Source organism: Penicillium verhagenii (assembly GCF_028828195.1).
Source record: "Penicillium verhagenii strain IBT 33310 chromosome Unknown utg000005l_segment0_segment0, whole genome shotgun sequence".
Taxonomy (NCBI): domain Eukaryota; kingdom Fungi; phylum Ascomycota; class Eurotiomycetes; order Eurotiales; family Aspergillaceae; genus Penicillium; species Penicillium verhagenii.
In genome coordinates, this window is record NW_026643169.1 from 4,800,804 (window position 1) to 4,818,196 (window position 17,393).

Here is a 17,393-nt window from a genome sequence, read left to right on the forward strand (position 1 = left end):
ATTTGACGGCTTGTTCGATCTTGTATAAAGTGGATGTCGTGTACGATATTTTTTGATGTATTATACCAACGTGGACCCTCCCCTTCGATCATCAACAATTATTGTTGAGTCAAATCCAATCGATATAGCTAGCAGTAGGTATTATCTGCCCAGCCTTCCATTGATTTCTCCATACAACCAAGAACATGCCTCTACCGAGATGGTATTAAGGAAATGAAGTGGGGATGAACTCAAAAAGGGTATACAGTATACATATCCAAAACATATGTGTACTACGTAAATAACAGCTGCTCCCGAGGTCTTTCATTCCTCTCTATTTTTGAACGTTCAATGTTACTGCCTCCTTTCCCTTCCCCCCTCTCTTTCTAATTCCCCTGCCCCCTTTCCCCATCTCTCATCGTTTATTTATTTAGTCCACCTGGACAGCAGTCCAAGTTTCTTTCCCTTCTGAACCGTGCGCGATTCGATCGTTTCTTTCCTCCCGACCACAGCACGTTGACCACACCTTTATCTAGAGGAAACCCCCGATTCGGTCTCTTCTTCAAATGCCTCATTTTGAAGGGGAAAATGTCCTCAGACGATGAGTAAAATGATATAGGCTTGCCGTCCAACCTGACATCTGGATGGAAGAATGAACCAATCTTAATGAATTTTTTCGCGCACCCACAATACTTCCAATTGGGGATGTCCTCAATTCCGTGCCAAACGTCCAATGGAAGGTGCTTGAAAGCCGAGGTCAGATTTCAAGAGACCGACTTGGAATCTGTCCGGCTGGCAGATATTGTCTACCCAATGGTAAGGACTGGCAGGAAGACATCTGGGAATTACTAGTCCTATTTTGAACCTGGGTGAAATTGACCCTGCACATGTGGCAATAGTGGTCGCGTTCTGAATGAACTGAAAGAAAAAGACTGGTAGTTAGTAGTACTGTCATGATGAGGATATTTCTGGAATACCAGCGTGCAATATTTCTTGAGGGTTTTCTTGTACTGTTCTTCGAACGTGATGATTTCCATCTATAGATATTCCACCTCGGAATCATTCGGCCTCCGTAATCCGGAGTATACATCGACCGGTTATTATCGGAGGCCGGGTGAATTCCGGCCTCCTGACGCTAGGAAAGTCTAACTTTACCTTATCGGCCAATCAAATTGACGGATCTGAGATGACAGCCTTGGCACCTTATGCAATATAGAGGCTACATCATGACAACGACAGCGCAAGCATGACTGGTTGCTCAAATTTTGTGAGAATTGGGGATCGAATGATCTTGGAGAATCTGATCAAGCTAAAAAAGTGTCATTCATCACTAGGTTCGAGGTTTCTTGACCCAAAATTGTCAGTGTTGTGGTCGTATCCCATATTACTAGAACGGGCTTAGCGCCTTCCCCGTGACTGCTATGCCCTCAATCAGGGCGCATCTGTATAGAGCACCTGTATACCTTCATGGATACTAGATTGGCATTTTTGGACGTTGGGAACACTTATAAACCTCCATATAAGACCCTACATATATTATCGGCACTCATTTACCCCGCTCAATGCCCGATGTTACTAGATCCTCGCAATGTTGCTTTCTCTTTCGTAATGTGGGCTTGAGGCCGGAATTGATACCGGCCTCTTAGTATTATAAGAATCGCCTCTTCACCCGCCCAAAGAGATGAACTTTCTTCTTTCTCTTTCATCTTTCAAGATTCCCACCACTTTTCTCTCCTCTTTCTTGATTCATTTTCCCTGCTTTCCTAGGTCTTGACTTGAAAGTGAACAAAGTCTTATCTTCCACCCCACAACCATCAACTTCCCCCTTTACTCGTGATACAAATCATACTTCTTCTTCTTATTTTTTCATCTCCCTTCCTTGACTGAGTCAAACCTTCATCATGACTATCTCTCAAGTGCCCTACCCGTCCCCTACCACTCTCAACAAGTTCCCCCATGTGCATGATGACCCTTCAAAGATGTCTCATGCTTTGGACCCCTTTACTATTACCACCTCCACAGGCTTTATGCCATATGACACTGCCCCTACAGACCTTCCTGATGCTTTCCAAGCTCTTCAGACTCTTGTAGAGCGCATGCCCGTTCTCAAGCTTGATGGCAAGCCCGGCTTGTTGGCTACCTATGAGTTTGGTGCTGCCGTCGAGGCAGAATTGCCTGACCTGACCAATGAGGTTGAAAAGCTTTTCCTTGCTGATGGTTCGATTGATCGCTTCACTATGACCGCTGTCTTCCGGGACTACACATTTGTGGCATCGTCCTACCTGCTCGAGCCCTGCTGGGAGACCTGGTCCAAGAATCCCGACAATGGATACGGCCTTGGTCGGCAGATTTTGCCCAAGAATGTTGCCCGTCCAATGTATCTCTGTGCTCAGATGTAAGTCTTATCTCTTTCCAAAATTCGGATCAAGTCCTACTTGTTCTATCATAGGATATGTGTAGACATCACTATGCACATACATGTATGTTTCATCTTGTCTAACATCTCAACTTTATAGCTTGGACCTTCCTCCTTTCATGTCTTATGCTGCCTCATATGCTCTCTTTAACTACACCTTTGCCGACCACTCTAAGGGTCTGTCGGACTATTCTAATCTGCGCTTGATCCGCGGCTTTGAGTATGGTCTGGACCCTAAGAGCTCCGAGGCAGGTTTCATCTTGACTCACGTCGATATGGTTAAAAAGACTGGTCCACTCATCAATGGTGTCCTTCGAGTAGTCGATACAATCGAGCAGCGCGGTGCCCGCAATGAGATCAACGACGGCTTCCGGGAGATCCTGACCGCAATGGAGCAAATTGAGGCATCGATGGAAGGTATGTTCACAGTAACGGCGATTTGGAACCCTCCAAATCAAAATTCTGTATGGACCGGTACTGACTATATTATAGATATGTGGGGAAACTCCAAGCCAGCGGACTATATCTCTTTCCGCACCTTCATCTTTGGCATCACCAAACAATCCATGTTCCCGAACGGTGTAATCTACGATGGTGTCGAAGACAATCACCCTCTCTCCTTCCGCGGCGAGAGCGGCGCCAACGACAGTATTGTATGTACTCATTCTCATAAAATTTTGCAACTCGAAAACTTCATACTAATGATATCTCCAGATCCCCCTTCTAGATCATCTCTGCCAAATTCCCATGCCCGAAACTCCGCTCACCAAAATCCTCCACGAATTCCGCGCATACCGCCCTGCTCCACACAGAGAGTTCCTTACCTACATTCGCGAGAAATCCGAGCAAATCGGCGTTCGCGAATACTCCGTTCAAGACTCCGAGACCGCAGTCCTGTTCTTGAGGGTCTTGAACCATGTTCGCAGTTTCCGCTGGCGCCACTGGCTTTTTGCGCGCGAGTACATTATTCGTCGGACCCCCCATCCTACCGCTACCGGTGGAAGTCCTATTGTGACTGTAAGTTTTTCTTTTCTTTTTTATACCTGTTGCCCCTGGTCGCAGTCCTGTTATTCTGTTACATTCGTACTGATGTGTGGTTTAGTGGCTGCCTAACCAGCTGTCCGCGGTTATGGATCTTATGATTCAAATCTATGAATCGTATCTCGCGCCCAAGGAAGGAGTGACAGTTTTGAACGGAGGCCAGGATCGCATTGCTGGACACCGGAAGCAAGTTGAGCCTATGATGGAGCTTGTACGTGATCAAAAGGAAAAGTTGGCGAAGGAGGTCGAGAAGTGGTGCCAGGAGCGGGGGGTTTGAGAAGGGTATGATTTCTTTCAAAGTTTACTAGTATTTATTCTTTTTTGCATGGTCCATAGAGTTGAGATCATACTAGTATGATTTGCGGATTGGGAATAACAGGCCTGTCACTTCTAGCCTTTTAGCACATTGATTTCTGTTCGCTGTTTCGCACAATTCAAATTGAACGTTGAGTATTAAGTTTTTGATTCCAAGATGTTTTCCCTCAGGTGGTCCATAAGGTGCTGGCATCCACAACTTTTCAATAGTAAACTGAGTTTTCGATTACTTAACATATACTGAGACAATACTCGAAATCACCAATGATATTTGAACCGGAGAGCCCAACAAGTGGGCGTTGACCAAGTCACAAGGGCTGGACGGTCCGGGTATTTCACCCCACTTTCACGGTGTGCGAACCCTCCTGAAATCCAAATTCAAACCAAAGTTGCCGAGATAGAATTGCGCTTAGACCTGAGTTTTGTTCGCTGGTTTTGGGTTCCATTTATGTCACCTGAGCGTAAATGAGGCCATTGCTGGTGATTTCCAGCCTCAAAAAAGAGCGGATTGTAGAGGGTTTGGGCCTTTGCATCATATTGGCAAGGAAAAGGCCGCGGCTGTGATTTTGGAATTTTGAAGAAAGATAGATGCTGGCTGGCATACCATTTCAGACTACCACATCCAATCCTTGCTCGCGGCCGTATAATACAGCATCAGATGATATGCCTTCGCAGCCCCTCAAGATCAGACAGTCTATCTTGACGGAACCAGATACTCGTGACTCGGCGATCATCCGGATTGTGCAGCCGGTAATAGAGGTATAGGATAAATCGAGCAGCGTAAGGTTAGGGAATGCATGTACCAGCACGTTCGCATATGTGTCGTCCAGCGACTGGGTATGAGTAAGACTGAATTCCTGCAGGTTTACCAGCGCAGTATTGTTGGCCCTTTCAGCCACAATCTCGGTGAAGTCAAGCCAAGCAAGACCAAAGCATCGATCCAAGCACAGCTTTCGAACTGGAAGTTGTAGTTCGAAGAGCATCGTCCGAAGGTTCAAAGCGCTGAGCCACCCAGTGTCACTGCATATTAGTGTGTGTAGATTCGAGAATGTTTTGGGAACTGGTGTGACGATATTAGGCCTAGCCACTCCACCTGATATTGTAAGGGATTCAAGGCTGGTAGGTAAATATGCGAAAAGTAATGTATCTGGAAAAATACCACGAAGCTCAAGATGACGGAGCGGTGGGAGAGTAAGATCACCAATATTTTGACGGTGATCGGTGCCAAGATCATCTTTAGAAGGGAAAGTAAGTGGTTGGACTTTTGGGGGGTTCGCCTCTAGCCTTAGCTCCTCCAGATTTTGATAAGGGTGCGGTTTCATATCCTGAGAATATTAGTCTAGGGGCATTCAATCCAGAAGAAAACGACTGACCGATACGATGTAAGGAATATGGAGAGCAGGTGCCATTGAAGTTAAAGGGCGGGATGGAGGTAGTTGGGTAGTGCATAAGGTGATGCTTTTTAAGTTCGGAAGAGAGGTGGGCCAGGACCCCGCAAGAAGAAACTCTGCAGATGAGTTCTGAGTGTTCCAAAGAGCGACGCGCTCAAGTTTCGGGAGCTCGATTAAAAACCGACCGAGATAGTCATGTGGAATCGCCATGTCGGCTGAGAGGACGAGGCTTCTAAGCTTCTTGGAGCCCTTGAACACCCCAAAGAAATCCTTATGTGGGTGAGATATCCAGAGCTCCAGGTGCTCGAGATCGGGACATCTGCTTAGAAATTCCAAGGTCCTTGGGGTTTGTGCGAGAGGCAGCTTCTTGATGGTGGCTTGGGTGAGCATCCCTTTTGATCGCCGGATGCACGATCGGACCGCGGAAAAAGAAACGTTCGCTCGAGCCATGCTGAAATCAATGTTCATCCACAAGTGTGATATAGAACCGAAGAATTGCTGCCATCCTTTGCAGACACGCAAAATGCCGACAATTTGTTTGAAGGAGAAATCTTGGATCACCATCATTGCCATCTCGAATGGCAGCATTGTAAAAGGATCTCGTTTATTGAGAAGCATCCGATCCTGGAGTTTATTATGCAGCTGTTGCAATAACTGCAGGTAAAATGTAAGCTTAGGGCAATTCGCATACGGAAAACCGGAGACGTACGTCACGCCGCGGGTGTTTACTCGGAAGCGTCTTCAGGCCATAAGCATAAATTTCCAGGGCTTTGCCCGGTTTTCCTTCGAGAAGAAGCACCTTTGCGCATCGTAGATATCCCTAGTAAGCTGTTATTATGTGCTCCTTGGCGCATTCACAAATACGGAGAACTTACGCGCTCATCCTGGCTGGCCTTTTTGATCATGTGCCTCGAGTCTCGGCGCGCCTGGTCATAGTCCTCAAGCTTGCAGAACGTGGCTGCACGGTTATCCAAAATGCCAATAGCATCTGCGTCTCTCTGTTTTAATGCCTGGTAGACGATCAATGGACTGCCTTTTTGGGTTAGAGTGGACGGACATACCTCGCCAAAGGCCTCAACGGCAGCTTTAAACTCCCCTCTTTGATAGAGTTTTTGTCCTTTATGATGGAGAGCTGAGACATTTGACGCCATGGCTAGTTCGATCCATCAAAACTCAGTAGTAGATACCACTTTCTAAAAATTGTAATGAGAAAATGAAGTTAAATCATCAAGAGGTGAATCGCGTCTCTGGCATGGTACGTGTTCTGCGCGGCTGGCTCCTTTGCATACCCGGAGCCGGATTACATAGTTTGTTTACACTGTTTACTTTCTTCCGCTTTGGATCTTCTGTTAGCTCCACCATCGCAACGTCATGGATGCGCACAATCTGCAGGCTGCGTCGACGTATGTCAACAACATTCTACTGGCGCGCGGACTGCTAAACAATGGCGCCTCGATTGATTTTGCTCATCCCGAAAATGAGGAGGGAGGAACAGAGGCCACTATGGCGCGGATCATTAACCTGGTCAACGACTTGGTTTTAAGGAGAGATGTCAGTACTGCTGCTATCGGTGTCGCATTATTATAGCTGACAATTTCTAGCGAGAATCTGAGCATCGCGAAAACTTAGCGACAACAATTCGGACCTTGCGGGGGAGTGAGGCGGAGCAGACTTTGGAAATTGTATGTGAAAAGTTCGCACATGGCTAGTAAGCACAGAAGCTAATGCGCGATTTCTTATCGCCTTCCCAGGGGAAACTGAAGACCAAATCATCCGAATTGACACGATCGCTGGCCCTCACACAGGCCTCGGAGCGTGCGCTCCGCTCTAACGTGTCCAGTGCCGAAGCTTCCATCCGAGGGTTGAAAGAGCAAGTACAGCGCATGAAGACCACCGTTCAACAAGTGCGCTCGCAATGCGCAAACGATATTCGCAAGCGCGATATCGAATTACAGAAATTAAAATCACACCTGGCTGATCGGCAGCGGGGCAAACGTGAAGGATTGAGTGTTACAACTATCAACATCAACCCCGCATCAACCCGTTCTCGGTTGAGATCCAGTGGCGGTGAGCGAGTCAACGACCCCGGATATACTCTCAAGCAGGAGACAACAGATTTCTTGACGGAGCTGTGCCAGAACCTCAGCGACGAGAACGATACATTGATTGAACTTGCGCGAAACACCGTTGAGACGCTGAAAGAAGTACAAGGACTCTCCCAAACTGAGGAAGGAAACCAGAACGATGATATGGCCGGCTTGGCTGCCAGTGTTGGGCCACAAAAGTCCGTTAACGCTGTCACTACACTTCCTACATCGACGGAGGAGCTGTCTATGCGGATGGATGCAGTGCTGGATCACTTGCGAACCCTCCTCACAAACCCTTCCTTTGTGCCCCTAGAAGAGGTTGAAATCCGTGATGAAGAAATCAAGCGACTGCGCGGAAGCTGGGAGAAGATGGAAAATCGTTGGAAGCAGGCTGTGACTATGATGGACGGATGGCAGCGTCGCCTTGCCGATGGTGGTGACTCGGTTCGGGTAGAAGAACTGAAACTGGGCATGAACCTTGATCTCAGTTTCAATTCTACCGCAGATACGAGTGTGCAAGGACAGAGGGAAAACAAACCTATATCGCCGATTCTGGAAGATCAGGAGGAAATGAGCGAAGCTGAGGATCAGCCAGATGACACCATAGATGTCCCATTGATTAAGATACGCAAAGTCCCCGAGCGCACAGAACGAGCTCTACGGGAACGAAGTGACAATGCGGTTTCCAGACCTAGACGGCTCCGAAAGGTTTCGTTTACCCCTGGTCTGCAAGGATCGCCATGTGAACCCAGTGCAGACGATGAAACACTGCAGATTAAGGCTCACAGATCGGGGGCTGTGACTCGCCGGCCATCACGCCGAAAGACAGATCTCGGGGCAAGCCAGCTGGTAAGATCGAGCCTGACGCATGAGTTTAACAATGTTCTAATAATTTCTCGCCAGGCCAATGTTACTGAATCTATGAGTGTTCACCAAAAACTGGCTGCGGTCGAAGATGAGGCCCGGGACGCAGAAAGCTCTCGCAAGGAGCGGGAGACGAGGAAAAGAAGCCGACCAGACAAAACATCCAGCCGGGCTGGCAATCGACGCCGAAGTACACTAACAAGCGACGAACTGGATGATCTTATGGGCGTTCCCTCCCGATGAAGGATATGACTGCACTCTTGCTCCCATTTTAATTCAACTGTACATATTACCTTGATGAGCAAGCATATAATGGCGTGTCGTTTGTGTATGATTACCATAGTTCGTTTGGTTACGGTGTAGAGTTCAGCTTCGGATGGATCTTCTATATTCTTTGAATGTTCTAAGCACCAAAAACATAACTTTTGCCTTCAAATGTTGGCAAAACATCCATGGATATCCTTGAAAGCGAATGCTGCTTGGGAACACATATTGGGTAATAAATCTTGGAAATACTACAGGCAGTACCTAAACACATACTTTCAAAATGGAGTAGAACATCTGAATGGGGACAGTCGACGCACAAAGATTTGTGATGGCGTAGATGACGCCCGTTCAGTTGCCCGTCCACCAAGTATAATTGCCTGTCTCAGCCGCAGTATCCCATATCAAAAGAGAACTGCTGTTCTGTGGCCTATTCGGCCAAACATTCAACAGGCCGTCCCAAATCTCAAAATTAGAGTACGTGGTATCAACGCCTTCAGCAGCAAAGAAAGCAACACCGGTACTATCCGCCCGGCTAGGATAGATACGGCTGGTGAGAGCAAAGCGATCATTGGCATATACCTCCACAAGAGAGCCATCAACAAATATGTTAAGCTGAATAGATTCCATGGAAGAATTTCCACTTCGTTTTTGGAGTTGATAAGGCTCAAAGAATCCAACATGAGGCGTATTAGTGAATTCTTTGATCAGGGACGAATGGGCACGATCCACAACGATATCGTTGCTCGAGGGATCGAAGTAGATATTTGTATACTCCTCACGGTCTGGTGAGGCACTAACGGTCACTCCAGCCATGCCAGTAGTGTGCTCGATTGTAACACTGATTTGGTACGAGGACGTAAGATTGCTTGGCAATCCCATCTTCTTTGTGTCGCATTTTATTTCGTTGCATGGATACTTCATATGGCGTGCATCACGGCGAAGACCATCAACAACATCTGGAGCTGGACGAACACCCAGGGTGCTTGCTGTCCAGCTTCCGTTGGTGGCTTGAAAGTAGCGGGAACTACCAATGGTATCGGAGGAATGACGAGCGACACCTGTGGTGTTCTTGACGAATATTTCACGTGGGTGCGAAAATGCGCCTTGATATCCGAGCTGCGTGGCGCCGAAACTGTTTGTATCTTCCTGGGCCCATCCCCACTGGATGCGACGGTTGTTTTTGACATCTTCAAACGAGTTGATCTAGTTTGAGCCATAAGCAATTTGAATGTTGCAGAAAGTCATGCCAGGTGATTCACATACCGCATACAAAAGGCCGTAGTCAGCTGCACCTCCCGCGATGGGAGTAAAAGCAATACTTCCATTATCTCGCACAGATACCAGTCCCTCATTCCAAAGCGACCATTTGTCTTGATGGAAGCTAACGTTACCACCTTCAGCACCCATGGAGACAAAATATCGGTCTCCAATGGAGAAGAAGTTGGAGAGCTCAAAGTTGAATCCATACGAGCCTGTCTCTTCCAGGGTACCCAGGGAGGTATTCTTCTCCGGTTCCCAAAGAGCCCCTAAGAAGGTCCAGTTTGTCAAATCGGAAGCGGGGGCTGTGTATAAAGGTATGCGGGGCCCGATTTCTCGAATACCTGACCCCCAGACGGCATACCAGTGAGGCTCTGTCTTGTTAAGCAATGTGTCCAGTTTAGGCCAGGGAAGAAAGAAAGGGTCTCGCCAGCCAGTGATATTCCAACCTCCAGGAGGATCGCTGAGAATGGGATTATTCTCATAGTGCTCCCATGTTATTCCGCCGTTCTTCGAGATGGCCAATGCCTGACTTTCTGTTCCGATGATATATGGCTCGTCCCAGGCGGTTGGAAGTTCCGAGGCAGCAGTATAGAAGGCCAGAATTGTGCCGTCTACACCCCCCGTTAGGTTAACTGCCTGACCACAACCCGAAAATATAGACAAGTGATTATAAAGTGCTGGGTCATGGTGGTTGCTGGTTAAGTTGGTCGTGCCGATTGATTGGGCTTGGTAGTCTTTCCAAGCAGAGAGTTTGTCATCGGGGTAGTGGTCGACATCAGTCCAGGTAATCAAATCTGGCGAAGTCGCATGTCCCCAGGAGACGTTACCTGCAATATGATTGTCAGCATTAGTGAGATGGATGTCGGGGGAGTGGGATACGTACCCCATTCAATATGATTGGGGTGGAACTGGTAATGTAAATGATAAAGGCCGCGAGTGGGATCGTACATTGGTGCGCATGGATCCTATATAGTGTTTAGCATAGTAGATCCCCAAATTGAGACTGGTGATTGAATGTTTCTTACATTCATCCAACCCGCCGGTGCAAGGAAATGAGAAGATGGTCTCCACCGTGCCATTGTAAACAGGCTATTATTTCCCATCTTCTCAATGCCTTCAGCACTAAGGAATGACCCCCAAGCTGATGAGACGATGGTACTAAGTACCACGACCGGAATGGAGGATAGCAGCTTCATGACTGCGATCTGCCTTACCATGGACTCTGCCCAAGCATAAATTTTTTTTATAGGTAATAGCAGCCGATGTATGAATGGGCTCTCTAATCAATTAATATACCTGGAATGCTCGTTGATGATGGGCCATCGCGGAGTTGAATCGCCATATTTTCGGACCCTTGGCTGTTGGAGTGGAGTACATAGAGGGGACTAGCAATAAAAGTCAGCCATAGCTAGCATGAAAGTCATTTCTTTCCAACTTAACTTGCATGGAGCTATCGGCAAAGCAAAGTGAATTGCCGAGACATGACCTGCTGCCGAATGAGCGCGTTTCGAACGTTCCGAAAATCCCCCAGGAAACCCCCGATGAAACCCCCGTGCCGACGATCTTCTCCCGCGCATGTCCCCGACTCCCTGCATAGTACATACCGACCTGTTTTGCTTGGAATGCTCTGGGTACTCTTTAACTCTCTTCAAAATAGGAGTCTTTTTTAATCACAAGATGATAATTACCTGGTGGAAAATGTTCAAGATGTTTTTGCATTACATTGCGCTTCTATAATCCACGTTCGAAGTAATTATATTACAAATCATCAATTGATGTTTTCAACAAGGCATACATAGTGCAGCCTGCATAGTATGCTGTTATAATGGCACATCTCCCAGCATCGCCTGAAAAATATACCTAGCGTACATATTAGTAGTTCAGAAGCACCGTTCAATCATCAATGATCACATGCACATGTGTTGAGGGAGAATTGGAGCAATGGTGTTTTCAATGTTTCGCCTTTCGTGCTCTGTTATTTCGCCAGATTCTCTTGATCTCTTCTTCATTTCTTTCAATATTATCCATTTTAAGCCTAGCCTTCTCTTATGACTAGAATAATTGTGTTTTTTTCCTGCATCAGCTTCGGTGTACTGAGTGCTAACTTCTAAGTCCTGACTTGACCGCGGCTTCTCCGCACGACCCCACACCAAGCCTCGGCCCGCAAGCGCATGGACGAAGTTCCAACACTCAAGTTTCAACCTCGATCGCACGATTCACCGTAAACCGCTCCTAGAAATTGGAAACTACACAGCATATTACAGCAAGAAAAAAAAAATGTCTTCACCCCCCGCCAAAACCTTCAAGGGCTGGGTAGCCCATGATGCAACCAATCCTCTCCAATTCACGACCTTCACCCCAAAGCCCTTCACAGAAACCGACATCGAAATTCGCGTTACGCACTGCGGAATTTGCGGCACAGATGTTCACACTTTACGCTCAGGCTGGGCCCCAACAGACTATCCCTGCGTTGTTGGTCACGAGATCATCGGCATAGTCGAGCGAGTTGGCACTGGCGTCCCGACACTATCATCTTCCCCTGCCTCGCGCAAGATCCAGATCGGCGACCGTGTCGGCATCGGTGCGCAAACCGGGTCTTGTCTCCGGTCGGACTGTGAGGCCTGCGCCGATGGCGAAGAGTCATATTGTAACCGGCTCACCGGCACGTATAACAGTCGGTATGCCGACAAGAGCAAATCTTATGGTGGATTCGCGGAGAAGTGGCGCGGACCGGCACATTTTGTTGTGAAGATCCCCGACGGACTTCCATCTGCTGAGGCAGCGCCGTTGCTGTGTGCGGGAGTGACTGTTTACGCGCCCTTGAAGAAACATGGTGCCGGGCCCGGGAAAACAGTGGGTATTGTTGGGATTGGAGGACTGGGACATCTGGGGGTGTTATTTGCAAAGGCTCTGGGCGCGGATCGGGTTGTTGCTATTTCGCGATCGAGTAGCAAGAAGGCAGATGCCGTGCAGGGACTAGGCGCCGATGCGTTTATTGCAACTGGAGAAGAGAAGGGGTGGGCGAAGAAGTATTCGCGATCGCTGGATATCATTCTTTCGACGGTTTCCGGGGGCGATATGCCGTTTTCGCAGTACTTGCGCCTTCTGAAGCGGGATGGTACTTTTATTCAGGTTGGAGCGCCGGAGGAGCCGCTGCCTCAGTTGGCGGCGTTTTCCTTGATTCAGAAGGGGGTGAAGGTGACGGGGTCAAATATTGGGTCTCCGGAGGATATTCGGCAGATGTTGCAGCTTGCTGCGGAGAAGAGGGTTTTGCCGTGGATTCAGAAGAGGCCTGTGGAGGATGTGAATGCTGCGCTGGCGGATATGCATGATGGGAAGGCAAGATATCGGTTTGTGTTGCAAAATGGGGAGCAACAGGCGAAGCTATAAACGGCGCAGATTTGGTATGTGCTTTCAAATGTTGTGAATGGTTAACATTGAGTTACGTTTTAAGGCTGTATATAGTAGTAAGATTTAACTTTTTTTTGCACATGTGGGGACCTTGAGCGCTCGATCAATTGATTATTAGATTTTCCCGAGGTCTAATATATGTACGTACATACATCTATGGATATCAATAGCTCCCTACCTAGTACTAGTACCTAGTAGGGAGTTCTATGCTTCCAACACTGGAGGCCATGGAGGCCAGGTGATTTTCCAGTAAAGTAATTGTAGCACTTCGAAGCATTGAATCCGGCAATTCGAATGCCGAGGATAACATCGAAGCCCTAGATGCCAACAGCCAAGTTGTTTCAAGTTGTTTCAAAAAAAACATTGGAAGCCTTGGGTGCCGTGTATACGCGCGGCTCAATGGAAAAAATTCCCAGGTGGCGTTTATGAATATTATCATGAAGACCGGGGGGACCGAGTTGTTACCAGCCAGTACGGAGTACCTTGCGTGCACATGTGAGTGGGTATTCAAAATTACCTGAACAGTAGGACCAAGCTTAGTTGTGGGCTTTCCTTCATGGTAGCCTGGAACTACTCCATACATAGCTTGAGCCACGTAATTGGCCAACCTAAAACATGACAAGCGGTTAACCTTGAAATGTTTATACTACTCTAATTTGGACCATAAGGGGAAGTAGATTCGAATCTTGAAATTAATCTTGTAAATGGGGTATTTGGTGAGACTTTGTTCATAACTGACAAGGTTTTTTACAGCAAATTCTCCTAGCCACGAGTCATGACCCTAATCCACAATTTTCGAGCCAATTGTATATGGTTTTCTCCAGTATGTTGTGGTTGCGCCAGCGCTGTTGCTGCTATGTATATGCCACCGAGGCGGGTCTTTCTGTTTTCCTTTCTTTTTCATTGCCATTTTCATTTTTCTCATTTTTTTCTTTCCATTTCCCAGAGATCATAAACATGAGGTCTAGTGATTCGTCCGGATTATTATTCATCCATTATACCGGTCAAATATTATCGTTGGTGATTCGTGCCGACCAGGTCGGCTTTTCCGACGTGCCTTGTTGGCAGCTGTCGGGTTTGTGGGCCACCCCCCGGAAGAAAAAATGCTTGTTTGTGGTGACCTCCCGCATTTTCATTCGACCGGCTGCAGAAGCCGCTGAAGGATATCCAGCACACGGGTTGTGGTCATCGTTATTATGGTGGGTTTGATTGGCTGTTGATCCTGTGGGGATTTTTTTTAGGCTCATCGAGTCACCGCGGCAGAATCGATTGCACTTTTAAGGTGCATGAGTCGCACGGTAACGAAGAGAGAGGACTTGGGAATATTCTTCCGTTTGGTGTCCTCAAAAACTGTCAATGCGTTCCAAAAAGTTTTGACCAAGGATCTCACGCATGGCCCAATGAACCAAGGGTCTCCACTGATCATCCAAGATCGCCCACACGGCTTTAGCGACCCGCACACACCACTCATCAAAGCACCACCGATGCTTTAAATACTGCAAGAGCACGCCATAGTGTACTAACATGACGAGTGCTAAGGGCTCCCGCTCTCGGAGCAAATCCAGGAACCGGGAAGGAAGCTGAATGGCCCAGCGTCCCGCGACCGAACTAGCCGTCATGCCAGCGTAAACCCAGCTGAGCATGCTCGCCATGCTTTCGATCGTCGAAGCATAGACGTCAATTTCGTGGTTGGGATCTCGCGCCCTACATGCTTCATTCGCTTCTTGTAGTTGTCGGAGTACGGCGGCGGTCTCATCGGGGAGCGGAGCACGAGTTTCATCGACTTGGAAGATCGGGGCAAACGAGCTATCGGTCAAGAAGCCGGTTGGTGACTTGATCACCTGCTGAATGCCGCGTGTGAGAACAAGAACTTGATGGAAATCGTCGATGCAGGTCCAGTGATCGTGTACGTCTGGCGAATGGGGGAAGCCGAAAGTGTAAACGACGACGATACTCGCAAAGGCAAACATGGCTTTCGCATTCGTTTCCTGAATATCACCCAGTAGCTCCCGGAACAGCGCCAGCGCCTGATTCTGGTGGGCGACGGCGCGGTTGAGATGCGCGGCGCGACGAGACGGGTCGGGACCCATGCGTGCTAGATGGAGGGCGGCAAGAGCCAGGATTCCGTGCATTAAGAAGGGATGAGAAAGGCCCTCTTCCGGCACGGAATTTCGCCAGATTTGATCTGTGGTCTCGTTGCGGGAGAGCGTGCGGTAGGTTGTGTTACACCACTGCATCATCAGTTCCAGATCATGGAGATTGAGGATTGGGACTGGCGTAGCTGCCGAGGCTGTACTGCTTAATCTGCCCAGGATTCCCAATGAGGCCGAGGCAGCGGTAGGAGAACCTAATACGGAATCCGTTTGTTGCCCGCTATCTGAGGAAGCGCGTAGTGATTGCCGTGTAGACGTGGATTCTTCATTTGCCCAGAGGAGGGAACTAGAAGAACCCCATTCACACTCGGCATGCCGTTTTGCACAATTGGCACAAGTAGGTCGAGCTTCATCACACTAAGAGTCAATATGTTATATTAGTATCCAGTCAGGTCCAAGTGGATTTTGTTTCCGGTCTCTCTCTCTCTCTCTTTTTTTTTTTTTTTTTTTTGTGTATATTTAATATTGGGGAATGGAAGGGGTATATTTTTTCGATATGAAAAGAAAATGAGTCAATGAAAGATTTACCTTTACACGTCTTCGTTTACACTCCAAACACCCATGTCTTGATTTTCGGTGTGGCCGTCGGAGCGCCATGTCAGAGTGATCGGATCGTCATGGTTTTGGGGTAGAAAAAGAATGTGGAAAAGCAAAGGAAGAAAAAGGGGGGGAAAGAAAATAAAGATGTATGATTGCAGATTTAAAGAAGCAACTAAGACGAAAGTGAAATTATTTTCTCTTTTCTCTTTTCTCTGTTTTTATTTTTATTTTTTTTCTTTTTCAGTGATTCAAGTTAGGGAAAAACAAGTAGGCAACAGGATTGATTAAAGAAACGTCACAAAGTGCCGACAGTATGAGATTACCTAACCGAACCCTGTCGATCAAACCGATGAGAAAAAGGCTTGTTCCAAGCTGAAACATTGTCTTGCCAGCACTGCCTCCCTTGGTATTCCGACGTCGATTTTAGGATAAGGTCATTTTTCACTTAAAGCCTTTGTAAATCTTTGTTCAGTGATTGGTTCTGTGCTTCTGTGCTTCTGCGCTTCTGTTCCTTGTGTTGGTTGTTTGGTTATACCTAAATCCTCTTTTCTCCACTCCAACCCTGACTAGTATTCATTTAGACCATACCCGAATCTTCCTTGAATTATATCCACAATATGGATCTCATTCCTTTCAATGTTCATAATTTCCATAAATTTGCGATTTTTTGCTGTACAAGGTTGTATAAGCCTTTGTAGACTATTACCAGTCTTGGCATTTCAGGCATCATTTTGATTCAGAGCCTTTCAATGTTACCTCTCGTATCGTTCATGCACCCCCCACCTGGGCAACTCCTGGGGCCAGCCCCCACAGTAGTGGAATTGGTGGATCGAGTTTGAGGCTTTTTTTTTTCTTCTTTTCTTTTTTTTTTTCTTTCTTTTCAACTCAAGTCCCGTAACGAGGACAAACGAGGCAAACTGGTCACTTGTACATCTGTACTCCTTCCAGAGTCAAGTACAAGCTCAATTGACCCGCCCGGTTAGGCCCGGTTAGGGGGGAAGTGGTGCCTGACGAAAACTCCGCAATCCGATCAGCCATGGAATTTGTTCCTGAATTCCAAGGTTCCCAGTGTGATGGAGCTACCTAGACCTGGATTTGGTGTAATTGTACTAGTAAATGAAATGCCATCTCGCTAAAACTTCGGATGTAATCTGGGCCAGATTCACGCGGATTGAATCTCGGCACATGAGTAAGGCTCTTAGCTGAGTTAGCTCATGGTCACGGTGAAAGTTCCCGAGGCCGATGACATCGGTAGGAAAATTCATGGATGTCGGTATTTACAAAGTGCCGTGATGGGGCATTTGAGGTCGGATCCGTGGTGTTCAATCTGCCTGTTCAATCTGGTTTTCCCGATCCTCGTCCACGTGAACCATGTGATTCCCATTAGACATGATGTCGCAGTGTCGGAAATCCCCGTCAACATTTGAAGTATTGACGACATCTGGAACCTTGAGCTACCAGTCATCTCATAACTAATGTTTTCTTTTTCAATGTTGGTGAGATTCCAAGACTATGTGGAAATTACATATGCACGAGGGTTGTAGTCTGAATTGAGAAGAAAAAAAGTCTTGCCAATTCTGATCAAGGTTCTTGTGGGGTTTCCACATCACTGAATACCTAGTATTGATATTGTTCATATAGGTCTAGCCCTAGGCAATCTTGGAACATT

At 47.3% G+C, this 17,393-nt stretch overlaps 6 protein-coding genes across 6 annotated transcripts; 3 read left to right on the forward strand and 3 right to left on the reverse strand.

The window, feature by feature from the left end:
- Positions 1-1,880: 1,880 nt before the first annotated feature.
- On the forward strand, positions 1,881-3,713 carry N7466_005288 (indoleamine 2,3-dioxygenase family protein; the record flags this gene model as incomplete). Its single annotated transcript, XM_057164685.1, has 5 exons — positions 1,881-2,374; positions 2,496-2,812; positions 2,888-3,048; positions 3,110-3,412; positions 3,498-3,713. 5 exons carry the CDS (start codon positions 1,881-1,883, stop codon positions 3,711-3,713), a joined length of 1,491 nt encoding a protein of 496 aa, XP_057023366.1.
- A 646-nt stretch (positions 3,714-4,359) lies between these two features.
- N7466_005289 (Leucine Rich Repeat domain protein) lies at positions 4,360-6,293 on the reverse strand (the record flags this gene model as incomplete). The annotated part of the gene is made up of 5 exons (XM_057164686.1): positions 4,360-5,076; positions 5,125-5,796; positions 5,852-5,962; positions 6,018-6,152; positions 6,204-6,293. The coding sequence occupies 5 exons, from the start codon at positions 6,291-6,293 to the stop codon at positions 4,360-4,362; spliced, it is 1,725 nt and encodes a 574-aa protein (XP_057023367.1).
- Positions 6,294-6,513: 220 nt separating this feature from the next.
- Positions 6,514-8,336, forward strand: N7466_005290 (uncharacterized protein; the record flags this gene model as incomplete). Its single annotated transcript, XM_057164687.1, has 4 exons — positions 6,514-6,693; positions 6,744-6,824; positions 6,894-8,078; positions 8,133-8,336. The coding sequence occupies 4 exons, from the start codon at positions 6,514-6,516 to the stop codon at positions 8,334-8,336; spliced, it is 1,650 nt and encodes a 549-aa protein (XP_057023368.1).
- A 372-nt stretch (positions 8,337-8,708) lies between these two features.
- N7466_005291 (glycoside hydrolase family 32 protein) lies at positions 8,709-10,816 on the reverse strand (the record flags this gene model as incomplete). The annotated part of the gene is made up of 4 exons (XM_057164688.1): positions 8,709-9,563; positions 9,624-10,447; positions 10,504-10,585; positions 10,646-10,816. The coding sequence occupies 4 exons, from the start codon at positions 10,814-10,816 to the stop codon at positions 8,709-8,711; spliced, it is 1,932 nt and encodes a 643-aa protein (XP_057023369.1).
- Positions 10,817-11,897: 1,081 nt separating this feature from the next.
- Positions 11,898-13,010, forward strand: N7466_005292 (NAD(P)-dependent alcohol dehydrogenase; the record flags this gene model as incomplete). Its single annotated transcript, XM_057164689.1, has 1 exon — positions 11,898-13,010. The coding sequence occupies one exon, from the start codon at positions 11,898-11,900 to the stop codon at positions 13,008-13,010; it is 1,113 nt and encodes a 370-aa protein (XP_057023370.1).
- Positions 13,011-14,374: 1,364 nt separating this feature from the next.
- Positions 14,375-15,781, reverse strand: N7466_005293 (Zn(II)2Cys6 transcription factor domain-containing protein; the record flags this gene model as incomplete). Its single annotated transcript, XM_057164690.1, has 2 exons — positions 14,375-15,541; positions 15,713-15,781. 2 exons carry the CDS (start codon positions 15,779-15,781, stop codon positions 14,375-14,377), a joined length of 1,236 nt encoding a protein of 411 aa, XP_057023371.1.
- Between the last annotated feature and the right edge of the window lie 1,612 nt (positions 15,782-17,393).